The following is a 12,103-nucleotide window of genomic DNA, read 5'->3' on the forward strand; positions in this document are numbered from 1 at the left end:
TGCGCAATTCCTTCATATGCAAGAAAGGTTACATAAGCTACTTTTTTGCCTGAAACATGACAACCAACGCTCCAAAACGCGAACGAAGCCACGGGCGACTACTTGTATACTATATGTATATTTTATATGGCGTGGTGACAGACTGCGAGAATGCTTCCGAATAAAAACTTCCCTACTTCAACAATTTAATTTCCTCTTTACATTATTTACTCTTATTCCATTCTTAGCTCGGTGACACTTTTTACCGCCTGTCGCCATCTTTTTTTGTACTCTTCCCTTCCTCATGGATACGTTCCATTTAAATTTCAGCACAACCATATGTCTTAAAACAAACAAATTATTATATAAGGATTATCTATATACATATGTAGATAATACTAGCCCCGGCTTCGCATAAGTGAAGTTCTAATACTAAATATACTACAGAATTTTTCTTGTTTCTTAACTATATTGTACATGTATTATATACAAAAACCTTCCTCTTTAATCACTCTATCTATTAAAATAACCGCATCAAAATCCGTTACGTAATATTATCTAAGCGTACATAGGAACAGACAGCGGTAAGCAACTTTGTTTAATACTATGTAATGATAATTATAATCGTTAGTCGAAAGGAAGAAAAGTTAAAGCGCCAAAAGGCTTTTGAAATAATTTTGCGACGATAAATATAAGTATACTTGTGTCGCTGAGACGAGAAAGTCGTAAATGTCCCATTGTTGGGCTAAGGCCTCCTCTCCTTTTAAAGAGATTTGTAGCGTACTCCGCCACGCTGCTCGAGGGCGGATACACACGTGGCAGATTTACGGCGGAAGTTACGTCACTTTTTTTTTCGTTTAAGAACAAATTAAGTACATGACATTCACTTGACCGACCTTGAAGTTTTGCATATTAGGTAATTAGCGACCAGCTCCGGCTTCGCACGGGTGCAATGATATGACATCACATTGGAAAATTATGAGTGTTTCTTTACTAAATTTTCCATCTTTTATATATAAAATTTTAAATTAAATTAATTTTGACGACATCCGTGGTCGAGTGGTGTGTAAACCGGTTTTCATGGGTACGCCACTCTGAGGTCCCGGGTTCGATTCCCGGCCGAGTCGATGTAGATAACCATTAGTTTTCTATGTTGTCTTGATTCTGGGTGTTTGTGGTACCGTCGTTACTTCTGATTTCCATAACACACGTGCTTCAGCTACTTACATTGGGATCAGAGTAATGTATGTGATGTTGTCTCATATTTAAACCTTATACTCAGATCACTCTATCAATTAAAAAAAACATACCAAAATCTGTTGCATAGTTTTAAAGATTTAAGCATACATAGGGGACATAGGGACAGAGAAAGCGACTTTGTTTTTTACTCTGTGAGGAACTATAAACGAGCAAAGGAATAACGTATACACTTCAAATAATATTTTTGAATTAATCAAACGCATTGAGGTCAACGCGACTATGGACCTCTCCGTGTTATTGGTTGCTGGAAATGCCGATTCATTTTCGGAGGTTACCTTAACACATCACAGGAAGCCTTTGACATTACGAACATTAGGCAATGACGTGCAAACGCTGCCGCAACAATAATTAGTTGTATTACTCGTTCACTTGAGCATCAAATGCGGACAGTGATTTTATTTACTCACTAACCATAATATATGTATAAAAAACACATGAAAGATTATTCTGGAAATTGGTAAATACGTTATAAACAATTGGGATTTAAAAGAAACTGCGTTTTTTTAGTTGATGGCGTCAAAAGTAATTGTTAATTCTGTCTTTCAATCTATTTTAGCTTTAACTGGTTAAAATTACAAATATGAATAATTTTTGTTTTGTTTTTTTGTTTTTTAATTATAAATAATTTAGCTTTGTGTCAATCAAAAGTTATACATTTTAAATTTTACGAAAATCATTAAAACTGTTTTGCGTGTTTCGAAATATCTTCGAAGAAATAAGTTTTGTTTTGCTTCTATTAATATATATTTAAGAATTCTTTATTCCGTAAACAAGCAGACCACTGGTTCTTATTATTAATAATAAGAAAAGAAACCACCATGTTACGATATTTTATTCACCAGTATTTTTTTTTAAATATTTTATACGTTAAGACCGACCAAGAGATAAGACTAAAAAATGCTTGATAAATTATTTTGTTAGTGCCTGATGTATACAAAGATATTAAAAGTTTGAGATGATATATGTATTCTAGTCAATGCTTTTAAAATACTTTTCAATTACGTCTTTCCGTTTATACAAAACTCAAATAACATTATCATTTATAATGTCACATCCATTTTTCGGTTTAACTCCTCGTCAAGGAAGTCATCAATCAACTGCTCGCCAACTGAAATAATACAGGCTGAAACAATTGTTTCGAAGATAGAAATCACTCTCATTTACTTACGAATATAATTATTAAATTTTTAGGCCCCGATGGTCTAGAGATGGCCCATGGTTAGAACGCATTTCATTGCATCTTAGCCGATGATTGCGGGTTCAAACCCAGGCAAGCACCGCTGATTCATGTGCTTAATTTGTCTTTATAAGTCATCTCGTGCTCAGCGGTGAAGGAAAACATCGTGAGGAAACCTGCATGTGACAAATTTCATAGAAATTTTGCCACATGTGCATTCCACCAACCTGCATTGGAACAGCGTGGTGGAATATGTTCCAAACCTTCTTCTCAAAGGGAGAGGAGGCCTTTAGCCCAGCAGTGGGAATTTACAGGCTGTTGTTGTTGTTGTTGTTGTTGTTGTTGTTGATGGTCTAGTGGATATAAGGTCGCAAGTACCGAAGTTCTACATTCGAATTTCAAGTTGATGACGTAAGGTTTGGTTTTATGGGCAAAAAATCGTGAGGCGTATTGCTTTTGAAGTTCCATTATGAGAGTTTGGGAAAAGAGAGGGGAAAATTTGCGCACTATCATATGTCCCGCGTAGTAGGCTTCCCTTGAGAATGGTCGCTGAGGCAAAAATCGGTTCGGGCGACATCAGCATCACCTTGATATTAAATAGTCATTTTCTTGTGTGTATTACGCTTCAAAAAATCCAAAGAAAATATTTGTTGTGCATTAATGTGATGTACATTAATGCACTGTATGAGTCAATGGGCTAAAGTATGCGTATCGTAGCTATTTTTTTAAACTAATAGATAATTTAAATTTTAAATGACCTCTGTGGTCGAATAGTTATTTTCATGGGTACGACAATCCGTGGTCCCGGGTTCGATTCCCGGCCGAGTCGATGTTGAAAAAGAAAGAGTAATGTATGTGATGTTAAATATGCTAAGAAGGTTACTTTAGTTGTAATATCTTGATTTAAAAACTCTTCTATTGTGACCTTTAGAATTCACATTTGACATTTGTGTGAAAACCACAAGACTAGACCGAATAAAATCTTTTCCGAGCATCATATAACATACTCATACTGTATAGGAGCTGATTCAGCTATGGTCGGGATTAAGTTGAAATTACAGAAGAATACCTATCGTTTCTTACTTCTTTCTTTCATCTGGCGTGAAATTAGTCGCGGCGTAACGTTTGCGAAAAATAAAAATAAAGTCGAACCAGACGCGCTCAAAGCTGGGTAAAATCGTTTAATTTTTATATGCTTAATTTATTTTTTTAATCCACGTTTCGCACAGCGGTGAAGGAAATCATTATAGGGAAATGCTTGTGTCAGTTGAAATTCACATTTGGTAAATTCTTTGTACAAGCGCCCGTCTGTGTTTACCCTTCTAATCACATATTCTATCACCAATACTTTGTATTGTTATATTCCAGCTTGAGTTTGAGTGAGACATTGTAGCCATGGGCACAAGGGACATATCTTTCCTATATTGGTTATGCGTTGTTTATGCGAGAAATGATTAATACTGGCCTTCCTATATGATATGAAAAATGTATTTCAAGCCAGCTTAAAATGAAACTTCAAGAGAAATTAATATAAATATTGTTATTAAAAGATGATAATATATTATCCATTGTTACATAGTAATGTACTAGATTGCATTGTTACCAAAATTGTGTGCAAATTTTCAACGCAGTTGAATCGAACTGTGTCAAAATAATTTAGTTACGTATACTTGGCGAACTTAAATGATTGATTGTAAAATAAAATTTAAAACAAATCCTTGCTCATAGAGAAAAATCAATGTTTCTCCTTACGCAGTGGTATTTTTAAAATTTATATGGCTCCAAACGGGAGGTATATCCCGCCCAACGAATGAAAAAAATGGTTAATGTAAATGTGTATGTACTGTATTTTACTCATTTGAAATTAATTTTGATGTGATCGGAAGTGTTCTTGAAGAGGAAGACACGAAGCGAACAAGTCATAAAACTAAATTTTTACGTTCACTAAAATAGCAATGAAACAAATTTTTACGGGCGTTAGATGCTAGTTTTGTTAAGCACGTCGTAAATGTGTTTCGTATCCCAATGTACAGGGGGTTACATATAAAATAGGGGTTATCAAACTTGAGGTCGCAAATAACAGGTCTTGTGGTTGCAATTTGTTGTAAACATTTTCTTATAGATTATATATGTATGAATATAACGTAGTGTCTTTTTTCTTTTTTTATGGTATAGGCTGGCGGATAAGCTTATGGCCACTTGATGGTAAGTGGTCACCATTACCCATAGACAATGACGCTGTAAGAAATATTAAGTATTCCTTACATCGTCAATTTGCCACCAACCTTGGGAACTAAGATGTTATGTTCCTTGTGCCTGTAGTTACACTGGCTCACTCACCCTTCAAACCGGAAAACAATAACTGATGAGTGGGTGGTACCTACCCAGACGGGCTTGCACAAAGCCCTACCACCAAGAAAAAGGTACTGTTCATGAACACACAGAATGAGCTATTTCTACAAATTCAAATACGTTTATTTAATTAATTGATACTAAAAATGAAAACCGGTTCGGAATATAATGGGATCAAAATTATTATTTATATTTTGTTATTCTATTTTGTGAACTTGGACTACAGCGAAGTTAGGTAGTATATTGTCTGAATGTTAAAAAAGCGTAACTACTGAGTTTCTTGCCGGTTCTTCTCGGTAGAATCTACATTCCGAACCGGTGGTAGCTTCACTTAATTGTAAAATGACGATTCAAAAGTGCTTGTAAAAGCCTATTTGAATAAAGCTTATTTTGATTTTATTTGAATATAATTAGAATCGTACACTTAGGTTTCGTATAGAGGTAGGATTCGAGTATGCCAAAGCTCTTGATGATTATTTTGAATCTTTTCTAATTTATAAAAACAAAAACCGACATATCCAGTAGTCCTTGTGAGTGTAATTTCATGACCTTTGAAAACTCGAACAAGTATAAAATCTTTAAGTTATATTCGTTTTTGAATAATATTTTTAAATGTATGTAATAAGTTATAGCATAAATAAAACGATTCTTGAATTATATATTTTGAGCGCCCCGTCTTAGATTAATGGGTACAAAAAGACGTAAACAAGGTACAAATTAAGAGTCAACAGACAGATTTTACATAAAGAATTTATATTGAATAACAAAATAAAAGTAGAAATTATTTTTGACAGAGATTTATAAAAACATTTCGTACAAAGAATCATTTATATTTATAACATATCTCCCAGGTTGAGATGGATAAATAATTTAACGTTTTTGCTCTACGACTAAATAAAGAGTAACTATCATAAATCTCAGTAATGTAATATTTATTGAAGTTTTATTGATAAGTTTATCGTACACAATCGAAATTACCTACGTCTTGTGTATTTGATTGTGATGTAAGATAGACGGGGTCTATAATATGAGGATTTACTTGAAATTAATAAATAGCAAATTCAGCTTTTTTTATAATGATAACAATCCTGTAATTATTTACAATTAATTAGTAATGCGTAATAAAGCTCCAAAGTCTGTTTTAATAGATCTCTTTGCCCAACTATGGGCAAATTGGGCTTCAATATTCACTAACTTCAAACGTGTGTAAATATCAATATCAATCAACACATAAAATACAAATAAAGTCAAGATTAAAACCAAAGGTAGGTTACAGTTAGATTAGTAAGGTACATTAGTAAAAAAAGAAAAATATATCAGTGCTATAGAATACACTTAAAATATATTCGAGCATCAATAATAATGTGGATCCTTCTAATTTGTTTCAGGATTAATTTTCAATAATGCAGCTGTCTAATGGAGTCTAGCTTAGGCGAAAGGAAAGCCGGTAAGTCACTTTTTTGTTTTCCTTGAAACACGCATTGCTCGGTTGTATATCAAGACGGCACAAAAGCCTTCGGACGTTGATAGATTGATTCTTTGTGTGTTCACCAAACGCATGTGTACGTTTTCTAATGTCTACGCATACACAAACAAATATAGACCGCAGAATGTGATGGAAATGACAACATAACTTTTATCGGGAGCCGTTTTAATATTGATGTTGAGCAAAGAGTTCGCTAAAATGTTTTGTACGCCTACGAATTTATATTTGACGATTTTTTACCGAAAATACAAATACGTTTTCATAGAGAATTCTTTTGTTTTTTATTTTTATTTATTGTTTCAATTTCATATATATATATAATAGTAATTATATATATATATATGAAATTGAAACAATTTTCAATTTCATGCAATTAATAAGCTATTGAAAATGTTATTTTGTGTAAACGGATGGCTGTGTAATTTTTAATCAATGAACATGAAATAAATAATTTATAAATAAATAAAAATAATACCGACTTCAAAATTACAAAAAGTTAGGTAACTATAGATAACAAATGAGAAGTTGAAGTGTCCCTAACTTAGATTAAAAATAATCATCTCAATACGACTTATAGTTTTCCAAAAATTCGTGAACAAACATACAAACATGCAATTACGAAATTAGGCATGTTTGGAAGTCTAAATGTATCATGATACTTAAATATAATTAAATTCTAACAATCTTACATACCAACATGTCGAATTGATACCCTCCTTCTCTTTGAAGTCGGTTAAATATATATTTCTATATTCATTGTAGTTCTAAATCCAAATAATGCCATTTGTACTATTCGCTGTTCTTAGTTGAAATGTGTGAAATGAAATATACAGGCAAAGTTGTGTATTTTTTTATTATTTTTAAAATATTAAAGGCTAGTATAGCTTTGCCCTCAGATTTTGTTTCCATAAAAACTTCTTGTTGTAACGAGTATGGTCCAAAAAGCCTAATTAAAAGTGTAACACCTCCCCTTATTGCCTCCACTGGTGACAGACTGGCTGGTTCGTTTTTTGCCCAGAGGACTGCGATCATTTGCGATTGCGAGTGAAGATTTATACAGTAACTATTTTTAATTCGCATTTGTATATATTTAAGGACATTATGTTAATAAATAAAACATTTATTTAATAGGTTTTTTTACAAAATCATTATGGAAAAACAGTTTTCTGAATCGCGCTTTCGTTTGGTTCACACCGGCATATATAGGTTTCAACATTTTGAAGTTTTTGAAACGTTGATTACCCGAAATCGAACAGTAGAACAAAACTGTTTTCCTATCATAAATACTGTCATCTGAACATATTCTTTGGCAAATATAGGTAACATAACGTCTTCATATATCTACTTATATTTATATTCACTCATATATTCGTAACATATAAAATCTTTTTGCTTCAAGAACCTTTCTAATTATCTTTAGGGGTCATGCTCGACGCGTTCTATATACTTTGATAATGTTTTTCTCCGAACCAACGCCCGTACGTAGATAATATTGATTACAACGTTCACTAATAGTAATACTAGCCAGTGTTTTTCAAACTTCTGACATGCATTGTTATAAACTTTGAGAGGGGCCGGGGTTCACGCTTCATTTGCTGAACCCATTATCCGTATCTCACATCCCTGTTTATGTTCCAGTGTTCATGCAATTTACGATAATAACTAATAGATGGCGTGATTTGTTTTAAAATATTCCTATTAAACGTCGATTTGTAATTGGAAATAAGAAAATCTTTTTTTTTTTATTTTCTCTGGAAAAGGATATACCGATTGTACTGGCTGTTTTCATTTCATTGTAAAACGCTGTCATACGATTTGAAATGAGGTAGCAAGAATGTATGTAAATATTATTTTATTAACACACATACACACACATGTAAGAAGAAATACACTCAGACAGGTATTCATCAGTTTTCAGTGGCTATCTCTTTCCTATTCTTGTATAAATTTAGGTTAAAATATTAAGGACATGTGTATGCATGTTGATACTAAATTAACTATGACATGAAAGAGTACAAAATAAATGAAAGTACATGCATTTTTATTTTGTAGTATTTTTAATAGGTATGCTAATTCCGTCATAATGTTTACTCTCGCTGCGAGTGGACTTAAACAACGAACGTACATCACCAAATTATACCTAAAGAGGAAAATGCAAGGCTTCTCTCGTTCCACGAATAATTAACGTGAAAATGTAGGTGAAGTTTTATTTCCCGCCGGGGTACGTATTAAAGGAACCGCTCGGATGATTGATTAGCCCCGGGACAATAGATTTAATGAAATAAAGAAAAGATTACGAATCCCTTACAGCTGTCTGGTCGCGGTTGAGTTATATTTTACGGTAAAAACGTGTCATAATGTTTTGTGTGATACGTTTAATTTGACCACAAGAGACGCCCGCGAAGATTGTTTTTTATTACAATAATGACAGCTAAATGTGACGGTGTTTTGATGTGATGTATTTTTTTAATTATATAGTATCAGTAGATCTGTTTAGAAACAGAAAGTATTATGTTACATTGACTTATTATAATATTATGACGTTTATAGAAAACTAATTATTTATTAAACAGAGCACTGTGTGTAAATAAATTGCAATGTATCATTATTATCCTTACCAATATTACAAATTCGCAACTAAATCTGTGTGTTATCTCTACACGATTAAACCGCTGAACTTATTTAGATGAAATTTGATATGTGTATAAAATGGGGTGTGACGCTTCAGCTAGATATTATATAAATATATTAATTCGTGCAGTGAAAACTATAATAGCCGTTTTCATTTATCGCATCGCTTTCAAGCGCTTCAGAGAAATTAACCTAAGTCACTCTCCGGCTCATTAACGATCTGTATGTAACGTCGATCAGAGGGGCTTGTAGAGTATAATGAGGAATACAAATACTATGCAAATCTTAGAATTACATACAAGAACAAAAACTTCTGTAGTCATCCTTAAGATTATTTGTTAATCTTAGATTACTGTAGGTCATAGGCCTTTCCCAAGGTGTGCCAAGCTACGCTAAGCTGGGTTATTAGATTATGAGCTAGGTTACTGATTGTATGAATATGGATATGAAGGACAAGTGACTGATATTATTACGGTTTCAACTCTGAATGTCTCTTTACTGTACAGTGCAGTACAGTACTGTAACAGCCTGTAAATTTCCCACTAGTGAGATAAGGCCTCCTCTTCCATTAAAGAGAGGGTTTGGAACATATTCCACATTGGTGGAATGCACATGTGGCAGAATTTCGATGAAATTAGACACATGCAGGTATCGTCACGATGTTTTCCTTCACCACTGAGCACGAGATGCATTTTAAACACAAATTAAGCATATATGTATATATAGTGGTGCTGGCCGTGGTTTGAACCCGCAATCGTCGATTAAGATGCACGCGTTCTAACCACTGGGCCATCTCAGCTCTTTACTGTAAAACTTACAAATAGGACATTAAAGTTCAGCTACTGATTTTCTTCTCAGTTATATTTCGAAGCGGATTTAATCCTAAAAAAATAAACATTAATGTTAACCAAATTTATCCTACTAAAGTTTATGCAGGAAACTCAACCCGGTGGATAAGTTAGTCAAAGTTTCGGTTGCTCCACATGACTACTGAGTCACGTGATGTTGCCTTTACGATACTGTTATGCTTTCATTATTTAAAGGCTATTCTCTCATGCAAGTTTGCTGAAGCGTCGGGCGAACACGAGGCGTACCTCGTTATTTCGCGTAAACGGTGTAGATTGTTTTGTTATGCGACGTGATTTTGAGCTCCTTGCTTCATTATTGAGTATCTTCTGACTCAAAGTCGAAGCGTAACAGGAGCTCTCAACGTCGACGTGAGATTTTTTTTTATACACGAGTCTTGATAAATTTGTAACGAAATATTATAACTTTATCATCAATGATGTTCTAGTAAACAGATATGTCATTAACGCGCAAAAAGTGAAGAATACAAAACGTCCTAATTGAAACGTCTGCCTTTAGTCGTTTTCATCATAATTATACCAATAATACGTTATAATAAATACATCATAATTACGTAGTAATACGTTTGGCGTAATAAAAATATCTAGTTATCCCTTTTACATATTATTTTTATCAAGCTATCCTTTTTACTTGTAACGAAATGTAAAATAAACGGTCCCTGGCGCGGCACACTTTTTTTTGTTGTTTAGTATGGGTATAACATATCTGTTTATTAGAATATCATTGTTTATGATTATAAACAATTATGTAAAATAAAATTCAAAGCAATATATAATTATATTACTAGTTGCAACTACTTTTATCTTTAGCTGGTTGTTGAACGCGTCTTCGCTCATGTTTTTGAGGTTGGTTATTAGATGTTAGGTATAAAAATTAGCCACTTCATTGGGCTTTAAGCTTGAAAACCAAATTTCACAATGCGTTTTGGTGGTTTAAGTGAGATAGTGTAATAGACAGATAGACAGTTTCTTTCGCATTATTATTATGAGAATAGACAATCATTTTAATTTTGTAAATAGGCGTTACGTGTATGGAACCGTCGTATCGACAAAATTAGAGACAACATATGCGAAATTACGTGTTTAAATGTAATATATTACAATATTTACTAGCTATATTTTAAAAGAGTAGGTGATATATAAGTACTTTAATATTAGTATTTTAAAACATATTCTATTGAAAAAGTATAATGGTAGTCTGTAGTGAACAAGGGACAGATATCTTAGTTCATAATATCAGTAATATTTATTATTGTATGATGTCTACTTACCAAAAACTTGTTCCATTAAATTGAAAGACATATACAGGGTTACAGGTTAAGTCGACCGAAATCCTTTAAGAGAGGATAGATTCCATCATTCCTAACCGATTTGACTATGGAACCCCATATCCTAAACCTAACCCTTCTCAAGTTATTGGCCTTTGAATTTATTTTATAAAAATGACAGATTTTTTGACGATTGCCCCTTTATTTTTGTTTTGTGTCCCAATTTTGTATTCTTTTTGCTATTTTTGAGTAGAAGATTAGTTGCTTTATTATTTTAAGCTACAAAACTGCCAGTAACTATACCAAATGAGTCGTAGTAGACAGTCAATTGTTAAAAAAAATAATTACATTTAAAAAAAATATTTTTTATTTCTAAGATATCTTTAAAAAAGTCTATGACAGATGTACTGCAGATATGCTAAAAAATATCTACGGCTCTTCAGCTTTCCGATGGGGTATAATAACATAGGATATTATTAGAATCCTTGGAAAAAATCTTTAAACAAAGACGCCCGAGTAACAAACGTTAAGCCGCTCGCAGCGCCTGTTGTCCTGCAATGAGTGCGAGCGGGACATTTTTCAATGTACATAGGTACGAGAGGCATAGGTAAAAACTATTTTGTTGTTATTGTGTGTGCTTTTTGATAATTCCTTATTCAGTCTGCTTACGCGATTCGTCCGTGGTAGATGCGATACATAGTGCTCTTGGTTTTTTACTCGATTTGGCTTTTTTTCTGGACTGTTTCTTCCTATTCGTGACTGTGCTTGTTAACTTGTGTGTTATGATAATTAGTTATCCCGTCTTGGTCGAATTTTGACTCATCAGTCCACAAGATTCTTCTAAATAACAACGGATCTTCTAAATCTGCGTTGAGCATAAATCTACAGAAGTCTAGTCTCCTCGCAGGATCTCCTTCTTCGATGATATGTACTGGCGTGAAGTGGTAGGGGTAGAGACCAGCAGTTTTTTTTTTTTTTTTATGGTATAGGTTGGCGGACGAGCATATGGGCCACCTGATGGTAAGTGGTCACCATCGCCCATAGACATTAACGCTGTAAGAATTATTAACTATTCCTTACATCG

The 12,103-nt window shown here is 33.3% G+C and overlaps 1 protein-coding gene across 6 annotated transcripts in view; it reads left to right on the plus strand.

The window, feature by feature from the left end:
* The window catches only part of LOC124533590 (disintegrin and metalloproteinase domain-containing protein 23), a 522,035-nt gene that overhangs the window by 40,633 nt on the left and 469,299 nt on the right, over positions 1 to 12,103 (plus strand). For all 6 annotated transcript variants that reach the window (XM_047108967.1, XM_047108975.1, XM_047108969.1 and 3 more), the window contains exon 2: positions 6,157 to 6,215. In XM_047108967.1, coding sequence (XP_046964923.1) covers positions 6,185 to 6,215 — 31 coding nt within the window. In that variant the 5' untranslated portion in view covers positions 6,157 to 6,184. The remainder of the gene's footprint in view (positions 1 to 6,156; positions 6,216 to 12,103) is intronic.

This window comes from Vanessa cardui, chromosome 11, assembly GCF_905220365.1.
Source record: "Vanessa cardui chromosome 11, ilVanCard2.1, whole genome shotgun sequence".
In the NCBI taxonomy this organism is placed as follows: Eukaryota; Metazoa; Arthropoda; class Insecta; order Lepidoptera; family Nymphalidae; genus Vanessa; species Vanessa cardui.